The sequence below is a fragment of the Clytia hemisphaerica genome, unplaced genomic scaffold (assembly GCF_902728285.1).
Source record: "Clytia hemisphaerica strain Z4C2 unplaced genomic scaffold, Clytia hemisphaerica genome assembly, whole genome shotgun sequence".
In the NCBI taxonomy this organism is placed as follows: domain Eukaryota; kingdom Metazoa; phylum Cnidaria; class Hydrozoa; order Leptothecata; family Clytiidae; genus Clytia; species Clytia hemisphaerica.
The window spans coordinates 164276-191273 of record NW_027104376.1 but is presented as its reverse complement, the minus strand read 5'-3'; the positions used below and the strand labels follow the sequence as shown (position 1 = coordinate 191273).

At 35.7% G+C, this 26998-nt stretch overlaps 2 protein-coding genes across 2 annotated transcripts in view; both read left to right on the top strand.

Moving 5' to 3' along the window:
- The window catches only part of LOC136818851 (hatching enzyme 1.2-like), a 29126-nt gene extending 8014 nt beyond the window's left edge, over positions 1–21112 (top strand). Inside the window, exons 7-9 of the mRNA XM_067075081.1 lie at positions 2170–2274; positions 20401–20453; positions 20868–21112. Of these exons, the coding sequence (XP_066931182.1) occupies positions 2170–2274; positions 20401–20453; positions 20868–21083 (374 nt within the window). The 3' untranslated portion in view covers positions 21084–21112. The remainder of the gene's footprint in view (positions 1–2169; positions 2275–20400; positions 20454–20867) is intronic.
- A 2352-nt stretch (positions 21113–23464) lies between these two features.
- LOC136818854 (uncharacterized) lies at positions 23465–25439 on the top strand. Its single transcript, XM_067075084.1, has 3 exons — positions 23465–23545; positions 24116–24453; positions 24708–25439. Exons 1-3 carry the CDS (start codon positions 23503–23505, stop codon positions 24786–24788), a joined length of 462 nt encoding a protein of 153 aa, XP_066931185.1. The 5' UTR covers positions 23465–23502; the 3' UTR covers positions 24789–25439.
- The last annotated feature ends 1559 nt before the right edge of the window (positions 25440–26998 follow it).

The window sequence follows — 26998 nt, the reverse complement described above, 5'->3', positions numbered from 1 at the left end:
TCAAGATTTGGATGTTTTAGAGTCCGCAAAGCTTTAATGTTCGTACAAAACTTGTTCTTAATATTATTGAAATAATATCGAAACCTTATGTCTTTATATATTTTGTTCTCAACTCACGAACAAACGTACATGTTCTTATTTTCAGCACTTTGTGAATACAGTAGACTCCCGGTTTTTCGAATCTCCAAGGGGGATAGATAAGACTTTATTTCGAATAACCCGGAGTTCGATTAACTGAAAAATTTCTTTTTCCGCCAGATTTTCAACTTAACCTTAATGGGAGGGGCTTTCTGAAGCAATTGAGGTATTGGGGTGCAGTTGAGCGCAATAAACAAAAATAATTTTAACATCAAATTAACAGATTGTTAAGATCATGATCCCATGTTTTATTCAATTCTCTGGACCGAGGCAGAGCTTTAAACTTTTGCTTTTGAAGAAATTGTTTGAAATATATAAATACCCATAAATAGGGGTAGTTGAACTCGATTTTTTGAAGAAAAGTGTTTAAATCGCCGAAATTCAAAATTCTCACTCGACAATCTTCGAATAAGAAAAATTCGAGTAACTGAGGGTGATTTAACCTATAGTTGTTGCCAAGGGGAATTGAAATCGCGTCAAATAACTGAAAGTTCGAATAACCGAGAGTGTTTTGTCTGAGTTGGATAAGTAGATCCAAGGGAGACGCTATCTCATTTCGAATTTAGAATATTTGTTATATATACACGCTTCTTTTTTTTATAAGAATACACTCTATAAGAATGTCCATGATGAAAATGGCCAAAAAATTAAGAATATGATAATGATATCACCATCATGGAATTTAGCAACTGAACCTAAAAATGCCATTTTTAATGCATTTTAACCTGTAGATTGCCAATTTCGATCTTAACCTAAGAATACCGTAAGAATATTTTTGGATGATTTTCGCCAAAAAGTTAAGAATATCCATGATGGAATGAAAATACACCATTCTTATAAAAAAAAGCGTGTATTATCCATAACCACAGTTGACTGTAGCCTGGTTAACCAAGCCAGTTTTTACAAGGCTAAGATACGGCTTACGGCAATATAGCATTATCGGCGCTTTAATGATATTTTAAGATATACAGAATTTTAAATTTGCCTTGAAAAACTGGCTTGGGCGAAGCGCGCGTTCAAAAAATGAACGCAAGTTTCGGTTCACTCTGGGTTCATTCTGATTGGTCAAAACACAAAAACGATAAATTGTCGTCTGTTTTGAAAACATCTTTTTACTCATGACTTTTTTTGAACATATTTTTTTCCTTTGCTCACCCTCCTTCTTTTTTAATAATAGCCTTTTATCTTACAACATGTAAAAGAAATTTTAAATCAATAAGGAGGAGATTTTTTCTTTTCGTATTTTTATAAAATGGATTCGTTATGAAAAATCTTTTGTTGAAAAATATTCGTTTAGAGAATTATTCAAATTATGTGCATTCACTATAAAAGGCCCGGGAAAGTTTGAATTTTCGGTTTTGTCAGTTGATAAGCTACCGAGTTTACTTGTACTAAGCCAGATATTCAGTCACAACTTAACATCAGATTTTACCTAGTGACTGAATCAATCTGGCTTAGATTTCTAGGCTAAGTTGACTGGTGAAATAAGCCTACTATACATATATACAAATTTACAGGATAAAAATGTTCAAATCGAATATACAGTTAAAAAGAAAATATGTGAATATAAGAACTCTTGTGTTCCTAAAATCTGAAAATAAAAGATCTGAAGATATAAAAATGAAACAGGAAAGTTAAATCTGATAATAATATATATGTTTTTCTTATTTTAAATTCTAATGTTGGTCGTTAAGAGGCTTGTTGTAATCAAGGACACTTGTATAGCTACGCTATACAAGTGTCCTTGTTGTAATATCCTTATTAATGTTCAGGTCTTTTTTACTGAAGACTGATCTGCTCCTGCGTAGACAGATACCTACAGCTTGACATAGTCCGATGGATTGCTTTTGCCTCATCTCATTTCGAATACAGTAACTGAATTATTTGAATGAGTGTAGGTTCGAATAACCAGGTGTCTACTTTAGTTTGGTGTCTGATTTGTTAAAAAAGCTTCTAAAAATCAACACAGCCTTGATATGTTCTCAAATACTTTGCTTTAAAAAACGTGTATCTTTTTCTTCATTATAACAGGGAAAGTGATTCACGAGATGATGCACGCTTTGGGATACATCCACGAACACATGCGCTTTGACAGAGACCAATACATCAAAATTCATAAAGAAAACATCATACAAAGTAAATCATCATTAATATCTCGGGGTCGTAATTTGATATTTCTCTCTATCTCAATTACTTTGTTATCTAAGAAAAGCTGTCAATCTTCTGCGACAAATTTTCTCGTTATGTTATCTGAGACAATCTGTGAATGATTCATATTTGCTCTTTCACGATGTTATGGCCGCGTGGCCCTATATTCCCCGCATGCGACTACCATAATTTGACCGATTTGAACAATAGCGCTTTTGTTCAATTTGGGACACTCGTCCAATCAGATTGCCGTATTGTGTCAAATTTTCCCAAATTTGACTGCTAGAACAATAGAGCTGTGTCAAATTATTGTTTGATTTCAAATTTGGGACTATACTGCAATCTGATTGGTGCTTGATTTCAATTTGGGACTATACTGCAATCTTATTGGTCGGTGCGAAATTTGAGACTATCCTGCGATTTGATTGGCCGAGAAAACGAAAGCGTTTTTGAAACAAAATGGCTACCCGAAGCGATAGACAGGAGCAAAGCTGCTTAGCAAAAAAACACTCTATATTTGAGCTGAAAACTGGTAATTTCTTGGTGATATTGGACATAATATATGATGTATATGGTGAATAATGTTTCTTAATTGATATGGAAAGCTTTGGAAGGAACTTTTAAGAGTATTTCTGCTCTTAATCATGTTGAAAACATACATATATTTGGCTATCCTACCAGATGCATAAAACCAAAACTTTGAATTTTACAGAAGGATTGGAGCTTCCTTAGAGCAAACCAATAATGAAATCAGACTTTGTACCATAAAATATGACTCCTCTGCGAATTTAAAGAAAATTGGATCATTTTTCATGATGCTATGTATGAAAATTGTCCTTTCTGGACTTTGGCAATTTTGGCGGTTGTTGTTTTGATTTTTGAAACTTGACAAAGACCTTCTCCATACAAACTGTTACTGGAATTCGTTAGAGCATACTTAAATGAAGTCCATGTGTAAATTTGAAGTAAATTAGAATATTTTTCATAATGATATGGATGAAAATGATCCTTTCTGGACTTATGACGTTTTGTCGGTTGTCGCTTTGATTTTTCAAACTTGACACAGATTTTTTCTGTACAAACTGTTACTGGAATTCATTAGACCATACTAAAATGCAATTCATGTGTAAATTTGAAGAACATTGGAACATTTTTCATGATGATATGGATGAAAATGATCCTTTCTGGACTTATGACGTTTTGTCGGTCGTCGCTTTGATTTTTCAAACTTGACACAGATTTTTTCTGTACAAACTGTTACTGGAATTCATTAGAGCATACTTAAATGCAGTCAATGTGTAAATTAGAAGTAAATCGGAGCATTTTTCATGAATCTGTTTTATTGCTAATAAATTATATTTTCTTAAGTTCAAAATAAACCCATTCAATTACATGTACATGCTTTGATTCGGTTGATTCTCTAATATTTTTCATCCAACTTTTGGTGTTTTTCCTTGCAGACAAAGGAAAAACTACTATTTTGAATCTCCAAAAACATTAGGAAACCTTTGTTGTTAAAAATCTATCACTTCTAAAAAAAATTGGCTACAGTAATTCCCTTGATTAATTGTCTTATATAACTGAGCTTTACTGTTCTTTTCATTTTCGTTGTATTCGTGGCCTTAGAAGACTAAGCAAGATATCTAATCAGACTACTCGACAGATTGGGCGTCGCTTGAGTCTGAGATATACTCTCGACATAATGGGGCAGTGAACAGCTCTTTCTAACTGTTAATAATATCTTACATTCTATCTTAATGGACCATTTATGCTTAATAATTACTTGTGGTGTTATGCAGTAGATTAATAAAAGAATTCACAAAAAAAATAACAATAATATAAAGTCCGTCTTTCCAAAACTTCCCCGCATCAATAGGTAAATCCCCTTGCCGAATATTAACCACAAGTGGTTATTAGACGAAGCATAAGTGTCTGAATTTCTGTATATGCCTTAATAGCTAATGGCCCTCGAAGGCGTTTCTGATAAATCAAGCTTCAGACACCAAATTATGTAGCTTAGTCTGAGATTTTAGACTCTACAAATTTGGACAGCTTTGATCTTCAGATCTTGCTTGGTACCATTATTGGTAGTTTCGCGCCTTCGAAACCACGGCGAAAGCTTCAGACGCCATTGTGAAATAACCGCCTTTACTGGTCCATTACCCACTAATCTTTCCCCGAATAATTTTATTCTTTCCCCGAATGTGGTAGACGAACGAAAAAAATCTTTGGCCCAACGGATAAGGCGTCCGACTTCGAATCGGAAGATTGTGGGTTCGAGTCCCATCGTGGTCATTAGTTTTCAAATTTTTAGTTGCTAAATCTTGTAGAACGTCTATATTTATTTATTTTCTTCATATTCAACGAAAAAAGATGTACTAAGATTTTATTCTGTAAAATGTTGTTGCCCCTGTATCAATTTTTGTATAAAACACAATATGCATCTTTCCCGACTGCTTTTTTTGGGGAAGACAGAGATGTAATTTGTTTTGTATTAAAGAACTGATACAGGGGTAGTAACATTTTGCAGAATAAAATCTAAGTACATTTTTTTTCTCGGTAAATATAAAGAAAGTAAATAGAATCATTCTTCCATATTTAGTAACTAAAAAATTGAAAACTAATGACCACGATGGGACTCGAACCCACAATCTTCCGATTCGAAGTCGGACGCCTTATCCGTTGGGCCAAAAATTTTTTCGGTTCGTCTACCACATTCGGCGAAAGAATAAAATTATTCGGGGAAAGAATAGGGGAAAGAGGACCAAAAAGGATTTTTTTTTTCACTTATGTCTCCTTAGTGCGCCGGGTCTTTGCGGGGCGCGAAAGTACTGTAAATGGTACCACTTTTAGCCGTTCAAAAGTAGAACAGCTATTGCAGTACCTAGACTTAACGACATACTATCTGTCGAGAGCATGTGTCAGACTAAGCAACGATTTATTTACGTCGTTACAAGTTGACAAGCAAAAGTCTCTTACAATTTGTGTTAAGTATCAAAATTTGCCCCATTCTTTATGTGTAATAACAGCTTGTGGTTTCTTTTTCTGTTTAGAGAATAGAAGGAAAAACCCATTCAACGGGGGAAACCCATTCTACACAGAAGTTATATGGACATTCAACGCGCATGCTCAAGATTCAATGAAAGACAATTGAAAATTGTAATTAATTGTAATTAATAATTATAATGATTTTACAATACACAATAAATCTTCATACAATTAAAAAATTTATTAATGACTGAAGAGATATCATTATAATGCTGTATAATTCAATCCAAATTATATGTTTCCCCTGCTTTGTAATCTCAGGCAAAGGAGCGAGACCACAAGTAGATATTAGGTCCGATTGAAGTGTTCAAATTATATTTCTGTCAGGTTAGGCGAACTTTTCATTTCAATTGATACCAGTCATTGAAATGTAAAGAGCACCTCACAACCACACTCTGTCGAGAGAATATCTCAGACTAAGTGACATCCTATCTGTCGAGTAGTCTGGTTTGATATCTTGCCTGGTCTTTTCAGACCTCCAGAAAACAAAGTGAAAGAAACAGAAAACCACAAAATTGTAACCAATGGGAAGCATTGGGAGAAGCATACAATTGAAAAATTACGAAAATTTTTACCAGACGCGGTCGAAAAGATCGCATTTCGCAGTTTTGTCTTATTTTTGACAAATTTCTTTCATTTTTCTAGGGATTTCTACAAATTTGAAAAATGGTCAAATTTATAATTCGCGGGTTCTAATTTTCGCCGTTTTAGAAAAAAAGCCAAAATTAATTCCCCAAAGATACTTTCTTTTGCACTACCTTAAGTCAATTAATTTTGGTGATTTAATTTGGCGAATTGGAAATTTTGAGACACGTGGAAATTACTGGGTTAATTTACTATTAAGATTACTGTCGTGATTTAAAGTTGTGATTTTTTATATTAAATTATTTTTGTTAAATTTGGCAGGGATTCAATTTAGCGAATTAATCCCCTGCAAAATTGATCCACTTAAGGTAGTTTTTAATACTTTCCCTAAGGGTTTATTCAGAAAAGCGCGAAATTTGAGACTATTCACGATCGAAAACGATGGCTACCGGTCCCCCAGAGACTATGCTCCGTACTAGCCGTTCACCGACGGGGGTATCACACGGGCCAAGGTGCTCATTGTCGCCGGCTCCCAACATCTAAAACAAAATGGAATTTGACTTTTAATGACAATAAGGGACAATAATTTATTGAGAAGGTTTTTTACCATAGACAATTTTTATCTTTTTTAACTGTAGTAATTAAAAAAACATACGTGAAATTTTTCTTCATTAAGAGAAGTCTGTCGATTTTTCTGATTTAATATCTTGCGAGTTGAGAAGTTTGCGGAGCCTCACTGTATCAAGTAGAAAGAAAACATCTGGTTCGAGAGAGGCGACAGTATTGGTTCTGACAAGTCGATCCTGGAAGAAGTCCCAAAAGTCATTACTGAAGGTCACGCTGGAATACTTGTCCACTTTCTCGGTAAAAAAGGAAAGATAACTTGTTCGGTTATTACCAATGGATCTCTCGTCCACTCTATTAATGATGGAGCGAAAACGTCAATTTATTCATCGGTTTATTCTTTAATTGGATGCATGAGAAGGGTTTGGAGGAAATACATTTCACAAAAATCACAAGTGCTGAGAAACTTTTATTCGACAATGAAGCGTTCGCCTTTTCTGCTAACTTGTTCGGTTATTACCAATGGATCTCTCGTTCACTCTATTAATGATGGAGCGAAAACGTCAATTTATTCATCGGTTTATTCTTTAATTGGATGCGTGACAAGGGTTATAAAGGATGATGTGAAAGATGACTTCGAAGGTTGGGAAAGTAGTGAAAGTTTAAAGCAAATTTTGATCGCTTACACACGTCTCTTGCAAAACCAAAATGGAAGCAATCCTAACTTCAAAGGTTATAAATTTGTGGTGGAACTTTTATTCAATGTGGATAATTTCCCATTATCCAACGACATACTTTGTCAACTTTTTAATATCGAATCTGTGAAGGAAAACGTTTTCGACTATCTTGATTTCATCTGCGATTTACGACCAACTTCTACCGTTGAAATGAAAGAGTTACCTTCAATCGTTGTCTTTTTGATGAGAAATTCAGAATCATGTCATAGACATTTGACCAAATTCATCAGCTCAGGGCACGTGACAGGTTCTTTAAACACGTTAGAGCAAATTGTTCTCGCCTTAAAGGATGATGTGAAAGATGACTTCGAAGGTTGGGAAAGTAGCGAACGTTTACAACAAATTTTGATCGCTTACACACGACTTTTGCAAAACACCAAGCAATATCGGTTCTGACATATCTATTTTGGAGTCAAACTGGAATCGTCGGTGAGGTACTCTTCTACTGTGTCGATGTGAAGACTGAATATTTATGGTTTGGAGAGGAAACATCTTATTATGGAAATGCGAAGGAGGAAAAATTAGTCTTGTCTATGCGAACTCTGGAATGTTTACGTTTTGTGTGCAACAATTCTCAACGAATTGATCGAAGACTGGAAACAGCAATGGTTTGACAAAGGAACTTCTTGTTATCATGGAAATGAGTGTATGTATTGAAGGAGGACGGTATTTTAGCATATGTAGATGCAATTGACACGTGAAAACACATGATTGACGTTTGTACGACCACAAAGAATGCAATAGGAAATGGTTTATACAACATCTGGTTGTCGCCATTTATACTGTAAAAAAAGTAAAATAGATCAGAAATTAAACAAAGCCTAAAAAACAGTTGTGTTTGTCTTGTGTCTTCGAGAAAAACCTTTCCATGCATAAGGAGAAGAAATCATGTCTGAAGCGTATCAAAAACTCAATTTATGGTAGACAAATTTCCCCTTAGAAATCTAAATACTTAGTTACCTTGTCATTAAGATCACAAAGCCAATATCTGGCAAGTGTAGCGAGTCTCCTGATGTGGTGGAAAGAAAGGTTGAAAGGTCAGCAAAGTGAATACCATCAGCTATTGTTGGACACCTTGCAACAGATCTAAAAGTAATTGATTCAAAAAAATTGATATATTGTTATGTTACTTTTAACCGGACCCAATGAACGATACACTGCTAAAGAGTAAGGTACATACCGAGTAACTGTGAGTTATTTGATCTTTATATGTCGATAGGAATGATATCTTGTGGGAGAGGTTGGCTCTCCTTCTTTCTGTCGATAGGTCTGGATTGATATCTTGTGGGAGAGGTTGGCTCTCCTTCTTTCTGTCGATAGGTCTGGATTGATATCTTGTGGGAGAGGTTGGCTCTCCTTCTTTCTGTCGATAGGTCTGGATTGATATCTTGTGGGAGAGGTTAGCTCTCCTTCTTTCTGTCGATAGGTCTGGAATGATATCTTGTGGGAGAGGTTGGCTCTCCTTCTTTCTGTCGATAGGTCTGGAATGATATCTTGTGGGAGAGGTTGGCTCTCCTTCTTTCTGTCGATAGGTCTGGAATGATATCTTGTGGGAGAGGTTGACTCTCCTTCTTTGTGCGTGTTATCTCTCTTTCTTCGAGTACTGATGGTCCTTATGATTTTGCCCAATTCATGGTTTTGAGAGGACCATTATGGCTGAAATGAGAAAGTTCCTGTATTTATATGCATACACCATTAAATACCACTAACTAATAAATAATAATAAATCTATAGGACTAAAATGATGAGGCAATTGAACTAGCTGGGAGACCCGTCTACTCTGTTCGTGTGGTTTTGAAGTATAGCATTTAGTTAAAACGAATAATAATGTAGAAATCTCGATAGAAAATAGCAGAGTAGCCGGGTATTTTTGTAGATGCCAAATCTGTCCCCAGAATTCTATTGGCTGTTAAACAATTATTGAAATCAAGTGATATTATTGTTTTGATTGGAAGTGCACGAATCTGATTGGCTAACCTTATCAACGGCTTTTTTGACACGAAATTCAAACCAAATGTAAACAAATTCAAACTGGGTCAAAAATACCATACTCTCAATGAGTAGCTTTTGATGGGATTTTTGCTTATGTGTTGTAAGTTTGAATAGAGAGTATGGATCTCCAGACTACAATTGAACAGACTGAGACGTTTAAAAGAGCTTTCCAATCAAACATTACTACCCTAAAAACCAGATAAATATAAAAAAATTACGAAAGCATACCTTGACTAATTGATTGACATTCCTCTTAAGATAACGTTCGATGGGTCTAGAATGGTAACTCGACGGAAAAGTTAACACTCCTTTTACGAGTCTTGAATGCACAATCTGTGTTTTTGTCCAGTACAAATTTACTGCTCTCATATGGACCAGTCAGTATGCTGAGAAGAGAAAAGACCCTGCATTAATAAGTTTTTAGAAATCTACACAATTAACATAATAAGGCAATCGAACAACCGTAAAATCTTTGCTTTCCAATCAAATATTACTATTCTAAAGACCAAAAAAAATTATGAAAGCATACCATTTCAACGATTGATTGATATCCCTCTTTAGTCAAGTCTTCTGGGCATTGCCCTCCCCCCTCACCCAGACAGCCTATAAGATTTTTATGAACTCATTGTGGATAAGTCGAAAATAAAGCTGGGATGCTGATTCTGTCGAGCTGGGATGCTGATTCTGTCGAGCTGTCTGCTTTGATATCTTGAGAGTGAGAGTTCGTAATGCTGATTCTGTCGAGCTGTCTGCATTGATATCTTGAGAGTGAGAATTCGTAATGCTGATTCTGTCGAGCTGTCTGCTTTGATATCTTGAGAGTGAGAATTCGTAATGCTGATTCTGTCGAGCTGTCTGCTTTTGATATCTTGAGAGTGAGAATCGTAATGCTGATTCTTCGAGCTGTCTGCTTTGATATCTTGAGAGTGAGAGTTTCGTAATGCTGATTCTGTCGAGCTGTCTGCTTGATATCTTGAGAGTGAGAGTTCGTAATGCTGATTCTGTCGAGCTGTCTGCTTTGATATCTTGAGAGTGAGAGTTCGTAATGCTGATTCTGTCGAGCTGTCTGCTTTGATATCTTGAGAGTGAGAATTCGTAATGCTGATTCTGTCGAGCTGTCTGCTTTGATATCTTGAGAGGGTAAAATTCGTTCCTAATACTGAGTATCCTAAGTTAACTAAAGCCATGCACCATTTGTGGGAATACCAATGAGAAAGTTTGACCCTGTGTTTGATTGATATTTTGCACGTTGAGAAGTCTGTCGATGGATCTGGTTTGATATCTTGCATTGCTGAGGAGTCTGTCGATTGATCTGGTTTGATATCTTGCATGCTGAAGTGTCTGTCGATGGATCTGGTTTGATATCTTGCATGCTGAGGAGTCTGTCGATGGATCTGGTTTGATATCTTGCATGCTGAGGAGTCTGTCGATGGATCTGGTTTGATATCTTGTGCGAGATTTTGATATCTGAGCTGAGTCTGTCGATTGATCTGGTTTGATATCTTGCATTGCTGAGGGAGTCTGTCGATTGATCTGGTTTTCTATCTGTCTTGATGATTCTGGTTTGATGATTGAGGAGGGAGTCTGTCGATTGATCTGGTTTGATATCTTGCATTGCTGAGGAGTCTGTCGATTGATCTGGTTTGATGTCTTGATGATGAGGAGTCTGTCGATTGATCTGGTTTGATGTCTTGATGACGAGGAGTCTGTCGATTGATCTGGTTTGATGTCTTGATGACGAGGAGTCTGTCGATTGATCTGGTTTGATGTCTTGATGATGAGGAGTCTGTCGATTGATTTGGTTTGATGTCTTGATGATGAGGAGTCTGTCGATTGATCTGGTTTGATATCTTTATCTTGGCTGTCGAGGAGTCTGTCGATTGATCTGGTTTGATATCTTTATCTTGGCTGTTGAGGAGTCTGTCGATTGATCTGGTTTGATATCTTTAATCTTGGCTGTTGAGGAGTCTGTCGATTGATCTGGTTTGATATCTTTATCTTGGCTGTTGAGGAGTCTGTCGATTGATCTGGTTTGATATCTTTATCTTGGCTGTTGAGGAGTCTGTCGATTGATCTGGTTTGATATCTTTATCTTGGCTGTTGAGGAGTCTGTCGATTGATCTGGTTTGATATCTTTTGATCTTTGGGCTGTTGAGGAGTCTGTCGATTGATCTGGTTTGATATCTTTATCTTGGCTGTTGAGGAGTCTGTCGATTGATCTGGTTTGATATCTTTATCTTGGCTGTTGAGGAGTCTGTCGATTGATCTGGTTTGATATCTTTATCTTGGCTGTTGAGGAGTCTGTCGATTGATCTGGTTTGATATCTTTATCTTGGCTGTCGAGGAGTCTGTCGATTGATCTGGTTTGATATCTTGCATGTCGAGGAGTCTGTCGATTGATCTGGCTTGATATCTTTATCTTGGCTGTCGAGGAGTCTGTCGATTGATCTGGTTTGATATCTTGCATGTCGAGGAGTCTGCTTTGATCTGGCTTCGATCTTTATCTTGGCTGTCGAGGAGTCTGTCGATTGATCTGGTTTGATATCTTGCATGTCGAGGAGTCTGTCGATTGATCTGGTTTGATATCTTGAAATCATGAAGAGACATGGGCAGGACATAAGAGGTTCCATAGAAGTTTTTTATCGAATCCACAATTTATTTTTCTCCTGACACTCTTTTCTTAAACTCTTCAAACGATAGAGCATTTTCCTCATATGGACAATATGTTTTACCTTTAAATCGGCGATGAGCACATCCTGTCATAGGATTCCCACATTTACTGCAATTGTATGTTCTATTTCCAGTAGGAGAAGTCACCGTCGAAGAGCTTTGCCGTTTTCTGTTTCGATAAATTGTACTTTTAGATTTTGAACCTGGTGGAGATGTTACACCAGAGTTATGCTGCGGGTAAAAAATAAATGGTGGTGACTTCTGTCCTGTAGGTAAAAACATTTGTTGTTGAGGGGGTGATGCTGGAAACTGTGGTGGTGATGCTGGAAGTTGTGGAATTGAAACAAGAAGTGGTTGCGGTGAAATTTGATATTGGCTTGGCTGAACGAACCTGTAAGGCTGAACTGGAATTTGCATTTGACTCAGTGATTGAGTAGCTGTTGACAGTCCAGGTGCAGAAGATTGGGAAGGTTTTGCTGGTATTGATTTATTCTGTTTCCTTCTTTTGATTTTTGCCATACCAGATCTATCTTCAGGTTCATAACATTCCATTGGCATACCATCTCCTTGTAAATTATTTGGTGCTTCTCTCAAGGCCGGGAGTGGTTCGGTAGCAATTCGGCGACTAGGAGGAACATTTGGCATCCCTTGCGTCAAAACTTTAATTTCATCTGTTCTTTGGCGTTTTTTGAACCAAGTTCTGAGCAGAGACTCATTGATCATGTACAATACAAGCCCTGTTTCATTCACAAGTAGAGCACTATTCAAGACTCTTGACCTCACTTTCTTGTATTCCTGAATGATTAAATTCCATCTTGATGTAATTTTTGTTTTGGGTTTCCTAGAACCTCTTGCAGGAATTGTTTCTCGACTAGGGGAGATTATTTTATCAACCAGATGGATACAAAGTGCCTCGACTATCCTGCTTTTGCTTGGACAAAAAGGACGTACAGCTCCTGACATGGCAACCCTCTTTGTTTTCACAAGTTCAGGATGATCACCATGTTTTCTTTGACAATATCTGCCTTTGGTTTGTTTTGTTGATACAAGATCAATCTTTAAAGGTTTTTTGTCAAAATCATCTAACTTCATATATAGAGCAATGATCTTTCTTGCTACTTCATCAGAAATGCTAACACCTGTAGAAGAATGCAGCAATAACTGGGCAATTTGATCCACTATATTCCATCCAGGAATGCCTCTGGAATCTGTAGCATTCGATTGTTCATCAGATGTACCAGTAAAATCACTCTCTTGCTCTGTAACAGCATCAGCCTGACGTTCAAAAGGTACTGATAGAAGGTCAAGGTCTTCTTCAATCCCTTCATCTGCAACATCAATATCAACATTCTCCTCGACAGCCTTGTCTAGGTTTGAGGTATCAAATAACATTCCTGTTTGATGATAAAGATATTCCATACCAATTTTTTCTTCAGTGGCTTTGTTAGGCGGTGGCCTTTCATTAAATGGCTTTCCCAGCACTTCCTTGTGAAGATGGTTGAAAACAGTAACCAATCTTGCATCAAAACTCCTTAAATCTCCGAGAGTCTTCTTCTCAGCTTCATCCATCCGCGAAACATTCCAGCGTGCCAATCCTTCAATAAGGTACGCCTGAAAATTGATAGCGTTGGCTCTTGTTCCTGGGATGAACTGATGTAGATGACGATGAAATGACTCTAATGAAGTACTTCCTCTGGCACAACGGTACTTTGGTAAATCCATCTTTCCCTTCTTGCTTGTACCAATTTGAGTGTACAAAGAAATATTTGGTGGGTCTTGAATGCATGGTATGTGAAATTTTTGCTCATTATAAATGGTTGCAATTTCATCCTTCAAAAGTGGAACACCCAAACTGTCAGTCACACCTGTGTAAGCCAAGATAAGATCTTCAATGCTTTTAGTCGTGGCTTCTACTCCTCTGGTCTTTCTTCGACAATGTAAAGCTAGTTCTTCACGAGTAATGGCTTTTTCAACTGCTTCATCAGAGGGGTAAGGAACACCAGATAACCGAAGCTCCTCTCTTTTGGCTGTCATCAATTGGGTGTAATCGATTTCATCCCATTCAAAAATACAAGCAGAGAGTTGGCCAAGAAAACATTTATAAAGCGGATGACTCTCTGAAGTACACCCTTCACCTAACCTTCTCATAAAATGATAGATGTCAAGACGCACTAACATCTCCTCCCATTCTGAAAAAAGACGGTGAAACCGTGTTTCCTCATCATTACTACAGCAATCCCTGTCAGTGTAAAGCAGCTTTGGATTTGGTGTATTAGCATCAGCATATCTCTTCATTAACCCATTGGCCATTTCTTGTAAACCATCATTTGATTCTGTTGATGTAAGGACAGACTGCAAGACACCGCCATACTCATTAGACACATTGGTGACCCAAGTAGCTGTTCCTCTTGCTTCTCCCGCCAACTTTTTCAAAATCTTCTTCGTTGAATCAATCTTTAAGATGTCTCCAAACACAGATGTGATTTGTGCCTTTGAAGCATCAAGTCTTGACCAAACATCTCGAACATAAGCTGCCATAAACCATTGGGATGTTGGAACAGTTGTTAACGTTGGACATTCTTCAAACGACAACTCTTTGGTCAGCTGAGGAAAAAAACTCATCTTTGCTTTGAATTCCTCACAAGCAGCAAGATAACTCATACTTCTACGTATCCACTCTTCGCTATGCATTTCCAACAAAGTGTTTTTAAGTGCATGCGCACTATTCCCTAAAGTTCTGGACTTTAACAGAGAAATGACGTTTTTGTCAGTTGCATATTTATATGTCAAAACTGCAGGGAATTGTTCTTGAATGTGTGTTGGTAGCTGATCAATTAATGCTTGAGTTGTCGATAAAAAGGTCTTTCCACAGATGCATGCTAGGAACTCAGTTGCTATATTGTAATAGCTTTTGACATCAAGCACTACCCTCAGTCTACTGTGAATCCCCTTCGAGTGAAGGCTTTTGCCACATACACATTTAAAATCAAACTTGTGTTGGGCCCTTGGGAACCATACAAAAAGTCTGCGCATTAAGAATTTCTCTGGGTCTGGTTTCACATCAGCATTACTCTCTTGTGGTGGATGATACCAGAGTTGATTTAGATTTTGAAATTCTTTATCTCGATTGATAAAAACTGTTTTACCAATCCACTGCTGCTCTGCCTTGCTTAGGTAGCTCAACCAACCTTTAGGGAGTCTGAGAGAGTAATCTATAGGCTGCCTGGGGAGTAAAGGGTCGTGTTTTGTAGGCTATAATACAGAAAAATAATTTTTTAATTGATTTAAGAAAGATTTAAGCCCAAAAATTTTGTAGGAAGACATTTTCCAAATTGAATATCAAATAAAATCCTAATCTCTACCTTGTTTTATTTTTAGAATTCTCAATAGGATGACCTTATATAATCCATTCTCTCAAATCAGATGAAAGAGGCAATGATTTTGGTCTTAAGCCCATTTTATTAAGCTTCCTTTTGTTTCGTTTAAAAGGTAACCTATAAAATTCATTATTTTTTTGAAATATTTATTATACCCTTTATAAACAAATTTAAAAAAACTATTTCATAGCCAGGAAACTCAAATTAAGGATAAAATTTTACAAAATGATTGTGTCAGTAAAGGTTTGGTAAACAATGTAATCAAGAAACTTACTGCTTTGTTGTTAGATTCAATATTTGCTTTGGTCGCGGTTTGACCAACTTTTGTAGGTTTGGTAGGTGCCTTAAAAATAATTGTGACAAGAATTGTTATGAGGGTTAAGTTTGTAGGTATGGGTGCCTTTTTGAATAAAAGTTATGTGGGTTTGTGGGTATTTCAAACTAAATTATTTTAATGAGGTATTTCTTGAAATTAATTCACCATCTAATTAATAAGAGATTGTACTTCAATGAGACTTTTTTTTAAAGGAACAAAACTTTAGTAAATAGGGATGTCATTTAATTTTTGTATACTGTATCCTGTCATTTTCAGTATTCTTTTGGTACTAACTTACAGTTTCGTTATTTGATTTTGATGGAGAGCAAGGGAGGTTTTTGACAACAACCTTGTCTGACGTCTGCACAACTTTGACTGGAAGCTGAAAAAAATTGGTTGATTGGTATTAATGATTTTCTTGCTATACACTTGTTATGCTGAATTTTCAAAATGCAATGTGAATGACACTTTCATAAAGAACATTTATCTGAAATTACTTGGAATTAGAATTGGAAGAGAAATTACCGTTTTTTTGGCAAACTGAAATCTGTTCAGTGAAGTTCCAGATATCTGCGATTTTGTAGATTGATGTTTTAATGATGGTGGCTTCAATGACAACAGTTTTGATGGAGGCGATTGCAATGGAGGCTGTTGTGATGGATGAAGTTTCGATGGAGGTGATTGCGATGGAGGCGATTGCGATGGATGAGGTTTCGATGGAGGCAGTTTTAATGGAGGAGCTCTCATCAGTGAAGATCTTGACTAAATTTAAAAAAAATTCAGAAGCAAGTTCAGCAAAATATTAATACAATAATGACCGGTTAGTGAGAAATATTGCCTGAGTCAATATTCTGTTTACATTTATTTATAATACAGTTGAAATTAGGTAACTTTTGTTTGTTTTTTGGTTTTTCACAAGTTTTGCATCTCCAAACAAACAGTTCCTCTAATCAATAAAATTTCAAAGTAGTGCATAATACAAAATGAATTTGAATTAATTGTCTTACCTGGTGATAACCACATTTACAATGGACTCGGACTATATTGCCATTAAGGTCCCTGTAGTCCTTTCCATAATGTTTTGGGCAATTTTTGATGGAATGGTATTTCTTCCTCATGACTGGACCCCCTGGAGCTTCCCCAGTAGCAAATTTGTGTTCCCCACGGGCAAACTTGTGGAGAAGCTCTTCCCAATCATGGACGCTTTTACCAGTGTGAGTATGAGGCTTTGTCATACTTAGATTGTTTTGAAAAAAACAGGTTTTTGGTTTGTTTTGAAAAAAACAGTTTAAACTTTATATATATATATTACTTTTTTAGACGGTTTCTAATCTGAAAATAAAAAATAGATCAAAATTTTGAGTCAAAAATCTCAAACATGTTTCAAGTGTGAGAAATGGAGTGAAAACAATCAAACGTCACCAGATTGATTAAAGACGATTTAAAGGTCAAATCGTTTGAAAGTAATCAAAAAATTGTTTGACGCAATTGATCTCATAACCCAAACCGTCTGGAGGCTAAAGTCACAAAAATACCATTTCTAACAGCCGCAGTGCTCCAATCTTTTTCAAATTTACACATGAACTACATGATATTACCATTTATCAAATTATAATATACATTTGTTTCAAATAAATCTGTTTCCAGTTTGAGTAAACAACGTGATGACTGCCAAAAAGCCAAACTCATGAAAAGGACCATTTTTAACCGTAGCAGCATGACAAGTGCGCTAATTTTCCTCAAATTTACACATGAACTACGTGATATTACCATTTATCAAATTATAATATACATTTGTTTCAAATAAATCTGTTTCCAGTTTGAGTAAACAACGTGATGACCGCCAAAAAGCCAAACTCATGAAAAGGACCATTTTTAACCGTAGCAGCATGACAAGTGCTCTAATTTTCCTCAAATTTACACATGAACTACGTGATATTACCATTTATCAAATTATATTCATTTTGTTTCAAATAAATCTGTTTCCAGTTTGAGTAAACAACGTGATGACCGCCAAAAAGCCAAACTCATGAAAACCCTTTTTAACCGTAGCAGCATGACAAGTGCTCTAATTTTCCTCAAATTTACACATGAACTACGTGATATTACCATTTATCAAATTATAATATTCATTTGTTTCAAATAAATCTGTTTCCAGTTTGAGTAAACAACGTGATGACCGCCAAAAAGCCAAACTCATGAAAAGGACCATTTTTAACCGTAGCAGCATGACAAGTGCTCTAATTTTCCTCAAATTTACACATGAACTACGTGATATTACCATTTATCAAATTATAATATTCATTTGTTTCAAATAAATCTGTTTCCAGTTTTGAGTAAACAACGTGATGACCGCCAAAAAGCCAAACTCATGAAAAGGACCATTTTTAACCGTAGCAGCATGACAAGTGCTCTAATTTTCCTCAAATTTACACATGAACTACGTGATATTACCATTTATCAAATTATAATATTCATTTGTTTCAAATAAATCTGTTTCCAGTTTGAGTAAACAACGTGATGACCGCCAAAAAGCCAAAGTCTGAAAAGGACCATTTTTAACCGCAGCAGCATGATAAGTGCTCCAATTTTCTTCAAATTTACACATGAACTACTTGATATTACCATTTATCAAATTATAATATACATTTGCTTCAAAAAAATCTGTTTCCAGTTTGAGTAAACAAAGTGACGACCGTCAAAACAGTCAGAGTTTTAAAGGACCATTTTTATCTGCCACGACATGAAAAATGCTCCAATTTTCTTCAAATTCATACATGAACTACGTAATAGTACTATTTATCAAATTATAGTATACATTTGTTTAAAATAAATCTGTCTCCAATTTTGAGAACACAAAGTGACAAAACCGCCAAAACGGTCAGAGTTTTAAAGGACCATTTTTAACTGCCACGACATGAAAAATGCTCCAATTTTCTTCAAATTTACACATGAACTACGTAATAGTACTATTTATCAAATTATAGTATACATCTATTTAAAATAAATCTGTCTCCAATTTTGAGAACACAAAGTGACAACCGCCAAAACGGTCAGAGTCTTAGGGACCTTTTTTAACCGCCACAGCATGAAAAGTGCTCCAATTTTCTTCAAATTAACAAGAAAGTCATATCTTACTTTACTTTGTCAGATTTGATCATTAGTTTTTTTCAAAGAAGTACTTCTCTTTCTTTAGAGATGAAAGTTTAGGTTTTATATACATCTATCTGCAGTCTGGCATCTGGGAGAATGGCGAAATTATAGTGTAATCACAACTTGATCGAGAAAAAATGTAACTAAAATTCTACCCAAACCTTTCTATATCATTTAAAAACCATTACTTACCATAAACTCCAACTACAATGTCCAATAAGACCAATAAAATGAACAATTTTCCAGTCAAATTTCCAAGTATTTTTTGGCTCAGCAATTTGCTCCGTCGCTTGAGGTAGCCATCTTGTTCAAAAAAGTGCGTTCGGTTTCTTAGCCAATCAAATCGCGGAATAGTCCCAAATTTCGCATGAACCAATCAGATTGCAGTATAGTCCCAAATTTGAAATCAAACAATAATTTGACACAGCTCTATTGTTCTAGCAGTCAAATTTGGGAAAATTTGACACAATACGGCAATCTGATTGGACGAGAGTCCCAAATTGAACAAAAGGCGCTATTGTTCAAATCGGTCAAATTATGGTAGTCGCATGCGGGGAATATAGGGCCACGCGGCCATAACAATTTGGAAGAGCAAATATAAATGAATGACAAATTGTTTTAAATAACAAAACAAGAAAGGGTTTGGTAGACCCGAACAAGAGCCTTTTCTAAATGAAATAACTATTTGTATTATATTGTTTTATTTTTTTGCGTCCAATTAGGATATAAACCATAGAATAATTAATTTAATTTGTGATTTAATTGAAGAAACTTAATTTTAAATGGTGTCAAAAAAATTTCAAAAAGTCTCTCTAAGGGTCACTTTTTCAGCAAAAATCAGTCTCTCTAAGGGTCGGTTTTCGGAGGTCCTGTCCGCACATACCCCTCATTCGCCAACCCTAGTACCCCCCGGGCTTTGGACCCTTACCGGGACTAAAAAGGAGAAAACAAAGGAACATTTTTGGAATTTCACGACCCTTCGCAGGACAAATTTGACCAGATTTCCATCTTTCAGGGGGTAGAAAGTTTAAATTGTCCTATTTTTCCGACCCTTAGTGGAACTGAAATTTGATTTTCTGATTTTTCCGACCCTTAGCGGGACTTTGGAAGTCCAAAAATGGTACCCTTAAGGGTGGCACATACCATACCCTCCATTTGCCTAAGTACCCCCCCCCCCCCGGTTGTACAAACATCCATCAAATGATGAACGATTTCAATTTCAATTCATAGAGTTGAGATAATCAATCCTGAGTAGATTCGACATCTCATATCCACAGAAAAATGGATGAAAAGAATTTTATTAAAATTTCATGAAAACAAAAATTAAAGAGGAGCAAGAAAAAAAATTCTTCCGTTTGATATAAATTTGACTTTGATATATTTAATCTCTTAACTTTATTATTGCTTCAAAAAAATGAATATTTAATTATAAATAAAGTTTACTCCTATTTGGTTAGTAGTATTTTGAAAAATAAAACAAAATTGGCAATGAATTAATGTAGGCTCAACTAAAGCTCAAATGCAGGTTTAGAGAATTCAGCCATAAAAGTGAAAGACACTGCATAAACTAAATTATAAGTTTTAAAATACATTCTAACTGATACTGCTAACAAGAAAATACTTTTACCGATATTCAATCTTTCTTACAATTCTTTATTTTCTTTGATTTCAGAATTTGCACCACAATTCATGAAAATACCGCAAAAATATCTAATGACATCAAAAGTAAGTAGTGCTGCTACTAAAAACTCGCTTTACATGACGTAGAGTTTTATACTGAAGCACCCGGAATAGTCCGGGCGTTTGTTATCATTTCATTGCTTAAACTTTAAAATAGTGGCAAATGCCCGTTTTTTCTAGGTGGTTTCCGTAATAGAAGGGAGAAAACCCCAAGGATCCGAAAGCATTTTTTTGTTTTCTAAAATGGTTCGAATTATTTTTCTCAGAAATTATAGTGCTCTGAAATATCTATTTAACGGTATATAAAGTGTTAGAATAGTAGCATTCGTTGAAAAAGAGAAAGCAAAAGAAAGATTAACGCACACTTTAGGCGAATGGAATAATATAATTCAATAAAATAGTTCCCTGAATGTAATATCAATTTGTTTTAATTCTAGTTCTTTACAACTTTATTTGCAGAAGTACGATTTGCTATCTATCATGCAGTACGAGAAGAATGCATTCGCTAGAAGTAGTGAATTGGTTACCATAGAAACACTCGACCCCGCTTTCCAAGATAAAATTGGACAACGCAATCAGCTTTCGAAATTAGATTTGGTTGGCTTGAACGAATATTTTGCTTGCCCTGGTAACTTTAATAGTTTTTTTATTGTGATTGTGTTATTTGGGAAATAATAACTGCTGGAGAATGGCGCATCCCAGCTTTGTCTTTAAAAGTTCAGCGATAGGGAGTGGTAGGTGTAAGGCGATCGTTTAAAGGTAATTCAATGTGATACTATCTGCGCACATGATCAAAATATCAATATTTTGAATTTACGGTGATTCAGCTATGATAGTGTAAAGCGATCTCCCACAAATTGGAGATTGCCATTACTGAATGCAGACCCAGATCATTTATCATTCAACTGAATAACGTACACCCTGGTCTACGTAATAGTGGCCGAGGTTAAAAATCTATTGATTTATCCAGTCCGATTACCACATTCGACGGTATGAAAAGTGTGTATATTACAATCCGATTAAATCGTCGTTTTTTTGGAATAATAAACAATAAATATTTTCTTCAGTTGAAACAATTCCTGTGGCACCAGCGCCACCACCTGTCAAACCAACAAAGCCCGCCAATTATTTGGGTGGTAAGTAGATGTACACAATCAAATGTTATACCCGAGAAATTATTTAGTTTCACTTATTCTATAAGAAAAACTTTATAAAAACAACGATGCTCGCCATAAAAAAGAACATATTTAAAGAGCAATGCTGAGTCTGAAATTACTCAATTTCAAGCAATTTAGGGGTGGAGCACTTTTATAGGTCATAATCTAATAATACGTTTATCATTTGAAACCTAGCCTTTTGGTTTAACAGTATCTAATGATTCAATATGCAACTTTACTTTTTACAGGGTGTGATTTTGAGGCTGAATCGTGCGAGAATTTTATAGTTAAAAGTCATTTCTGGAGGAGGCTTACAGGTAATTCAATATATTGTTCACAAATTAAATAGTAAGTACGGTATGTATAAGCAAAGTACTCTTGAAATTATTTTAAACACAGTATTGGGTCGACATTTCTATCCTCCTTGTTTCCTTCCCCCACTCTGGTTCCGAAGAACCTTTTGCCCCTTAACCAAAACAAATTAAATTTGATAAGTTTGTAAGCTGTCTACAATCTCCATGGGTCATATAAATACATACTAGTAGATTTTTTTATCTACATTTCATCCCACCCTAATCCTAAAGCGAACATCATCAACGTTTTTCAAGAGCAGCCACCGGCTAGGAAGTATGAAATATCTGTTCTTGAGGTCCCTTTCTCCTGGAAAAAACTATCTGTTCTGTATCCTTGATTATATCATACGTTATGGGAAAAAATGGAACTCCTAGAAAATATATATCTGTTCTCTAGAAGTATTATGCTCCTGGAAAAATATAACAGCTATTCTCTAACAAAGTAAAAGTGCTCCTAGAAAATGAAACTTTTTAAGAAAATGATGCAGCTCCCTGGAAGAAAATCTGGTATCTGGTTGTGTTTTTCACAATCTAGCTCCTGGATATTTTGAACAGATTGTCCGCTGGAAAATTGTATGTGCTTTTCCTTAAAATGTGCTCCTGAGTTTTAAGAACAGATGTCTTTAAGGCGACCCCCCTGGATTTTACCTGGGTGTTTTGGGGAAAGTCTCTCCTAGATTTATCCATAAAATTTACTCTCCTGGAAAAAAAACCCAGATATTTCAAAAAAATCTGCCGGCGGCTGCTCTTAGTTTTTATTTGGATGTTATTTCATGAGTTTTAGCCCTGGTTGTAGGCATCTGATAAAGATTGCGTTATCTCTAGATATTTATGTTGTGTCACCTATCATTAAATACAGCCTCAAACGCACTTGCTTCAAAATAACAAACTATTCTAATTGTAAAAATGCTATTAAAAAGGCAAAAAGAATGTCTTCGCATAATCTTCATTCTGAATTACAAAAAAAATAATATCATTACAAGTGTAAGATGTATTCCCCAAAAAGTCATTTCATTCCCAAAGCAATAATCATGCCATTAAAATGTTTCTCTCTTTTTCTCCTCACCCTAACTTGAGAATAATTTCTCCCCTCCCTTACCTTCCTTTAGCCTTAAAAGATTTTACCCCCTGACTCTTGAAAATGATGGATTTTTATCGTTCTCGACAATTTATAGGCGTAAGTAAAAACTCCTGATTGTTCCACATGATTGTTTCACATCTCCTTCCTCAAAGGGTATATAAATGCATACTCTCGGGTACCTAATAGCCGGGAGATTGGAATAACCGGGGGGGTTGGAATTAGGACAAAAGAGGGAACTTTCAAAAAAAATTAATAAGCGATTGGAATAATAAGTTGGAATAAGAATGTCCTGGGTGGAAAACTTTTGAAAAATTAACTAGCGGGGGGGGGGACGGCTATTAGGTACCCGAGAGTAATCTCGCTTTCCCAATATCTTTTACTGAATTTTTAAAGCGTTTATCTTTATATCACTTTCTTTAGACACACAATGTGGATCGTACCTTCCAGATTGTAAACCTTTAGCTGATAAAGGTCTATGCACACGCAAATCAACTGGGTCATTGATGAACGCGTACTGTGGAACTGCATGTAAATCTTGTCATCAAGGTATATCATTCATTAGCCATCAATTTCGCATTATATCTAAATGGGATTAACTGATGTGCTTTCTCTAAAGTTAAACCTGTAGAGACGGGTAACAAGAATCTTATGTTTTATTGATCCAATTAAAATTCAAAGAACCGAAGGGGGGGAGCAATTATCCTCAGGTTGAGCTTAAAAGCAGATTATATCACGTGTAATAGTTTTTTCGCATACATATACATAAGTATATCTGTTTCCTTGACTCCCAAGTGTGTACCAATAACTACCCAGTCATTGATAAATTTCCTTTAAATCAATTCCCTATTATGTTATATTTTGAGATGTCTCTCCTTCATTGAATCTTTTCTACGTTTCTTATTTCCGTGATTTGATTGGTACGGTCTTCATTCAAGATCCTAGATGATCGCCATAGTTACTTTTACGTTAGAATCAGGATTTATCGTCACATTTCTTGAACATACACAGTGACGACGAATACCTATACTCATAGGGATTAAGGTACTACAAAATCCTCAAATTCTCTACAGGGAATTATTCACAAACAATATGTTGTTTATTACTATTTTCTCACAGGAACATCAATCAACCTAGAATCCAATCCTACACATTCCGGACTCATGTACGTTAGAATCAAACGCAAAAAACACCTTCTCCCGATCACCGGTTGCCGTAATAGCCAGAAGCCAATCACACCCATTTGTCTCTCATTTGACTACATACGTAGAGCACCCTCAGACGTTAATCTTTACGACTCAGTCATCAAGACTTACATAATGAATTATTACGATACAAGCACGGGCGGTCTATACTTAGTCTATAAATCACCGAAGGATATGGTATCGACTGATAAAGGCAGAGAACGATGGGTCACATATAAAGAGACCTTCAAAGTCAGGTGTTTGAACACACTGGTAAGTTATAAATAGTTTTATAGGAATTCCAAAGGCTCAAATCAATATTTTAAGAAATTTTTAAGAATGAATGAGCTTCTAGAATTGTGTTTAAATTTTATTGCAAATAATTAGTGTTTCTTCACCATTTCAGACGTCTGAGACTATACTGAAGTGATTTATTCCCATCTATTATTTGTGCAGCAGCACAATACGGCTGTATTAAGTTTGGAGGAATGACGGTAACATTCATTCTTGCTTTCACTTTTTCAAAGGTCGTTATTCAAGGATACAAAAAGACAGACGAGGTGGAAATCGATAATGTAATGGTAACTGGAGGACATTGTGAAGACTGATTATTGAAAGATAATTGAAAAATATCGAATAATTTGACAAGAGCAGACAGGGAAACACTTTTAAAGTTTTATATTAAACGTAAATTAATTTCTTTGTAATATTGATATGTGCTTCCTTGACAGCTTCTGATGATAAAATCCAAACGGGTCTTTCTATTATAGGCTGGGTTTAACAAAAAGACCGAACAAAAATACTGGTTGACTTGCTATTCGGGAAACTCGGGGTGATTAACTTTCCCATAAAATTAGATATTTACGAAAAAGATAAAACCTTTCCCCCTTTCTTCGCTCAGATTTTGTTACGAAGTACTCCCCTCCTTGGTGGTTGTTTTTAATTATTTTTCAACCTACCCTCAACAACAAATTGGCTGTTTTGATTTTTTTCTAAACATTCGAAGGATAAGTAGGAAGTGTAAGCAGACAGAAAGATTTTCATAACATTCTCAAAAATTCATTGAAGTGCAAAATATAATGTTCATGCAAACTCTGTTCTATATTGTAATGTTTTCAAATGTTAAAATATTATTTACTACATAATAAATATTCGAATATGATGTTTAATTTACTTGTAACTATATTTTATTACCAACGTTAAATAAAGAACAAAATAAGATATATCCCGAAAAAGTTATTTCGAGGAACCCCACTTTATTGATTTTTGAAAAAGTTGTTTTCATGAAAGTGGCCCCTCTTTTAATGATACCTTTTAAAGCTTTGACTTTACTTGTGATAGGCGTTCGTTAGCTTCTGTGAAGCCAGACGGCCTTTGCCCGAATTTAATTCAAAGAATGTTAGCGTATTGGTTATCTGCCTACCAATTCATCTCATCTCCAAGAAAAGTTGATTTGTATCTCTAATATGACGTCATAAGCTGGAGCAGGTAAACAGATTGTTTAGGGAAAAGGTATTTCTTAGAAAATCGGATTTGCGCCCTCCATCATTAAGTGGAAATATTAAACTGTAAGAGCAGGTGACTGACTGGTTGAAAGTAACGCCCGGAATCTTTGAGTTTATACTTATAACTTTTATTTATACGAATGTGGTAGTAATGATAACTTGATATCTATTTCTTTCCTCCTTGTTATAATTTGAAATGTCATTTTTTTGAACAAGGAAAATTTTTCAATTTTAAACTTTAAAAATGCCCTCCTGATTCAGCACCAAAAATAAAGCTCCTTAAATAAAAAACATGAGCTGTTGATACTTGAAATGGAAATTTTATACCAAGTCGATTTGGTTTATATTTTTGTTTTCTAAAACTTTATCAGGAAAATTACCCGATAATCTTTAAACTTTTGCGCTGCTGGTCTTACTTTACTCCCCATCAAAGATCAATGGCTGAAAGAGGCCCCCAAAATTCGAAAGTTAACAGGAAGAAGGGTTCTTTTTAATTAAGGCGTCGCAGGCAAAAAAAATTGGTGTAAGAAACGTCAAACAGCTTAAAAGATCTTCTAAAAAGGAGAAAGTTAGTCAGCATAAGACCACAAAAACCACAGCGAGCATCAACAAGTTTTGGTCTTTTTGGCAATTTCTCATTTTGTCAGCATTCAAGAGAAAGGATGCAAGAGTGTAAAATAAAATGAAGCGCCGCAGGCGAAAAAAATCAACATTGCACTTAAAGAAGGCGCTATAAACTTGTCGAAGGGCGCCAAATCGCCCAATTAAACACGAACAAAATTTTAGCGCCCCCTCGAAAAACTCTTTTGGCGCCCCTTTCAGATCTTTCTGGGTGGTGCACTGCACACCCTGCACACCCTGCCAGGCCGCCACTGCAAGACATCTAAAAACTATCAACTGAAATTATCTCCTTTAATATTTGAGCCTGACTGAGTCTGCCGGGTCTGTGAAAAGCCAAAACAAAAACTCAATCCCTCCAAAGTTCTTGAAACCGACAAAAATATGAGAAATATTTTATCACAGCTGCACGGTTTAAGCTTTACGGAATGATATACCGACAAGGCCAAACTAGAGGTATGCACTCTTGTCCAGAGTCAGTTTTTTCATGGCTAAAACTCGAGAAAAAAAAATACAAAAAACTTGACTTTAGACTCTTTTAAAGTAGCTTTGAAAACTTAAGAAATCTTCCAGAAAACCAAAGAATCATGCTCTCTAACAAAGACCAACTCAAATTTGATATACCTGTTGCTTTATTTTAGGCTCCAAAGTGACAATACTTATAACTTCAACTTGAAAAAAATTCAAGATCTTGT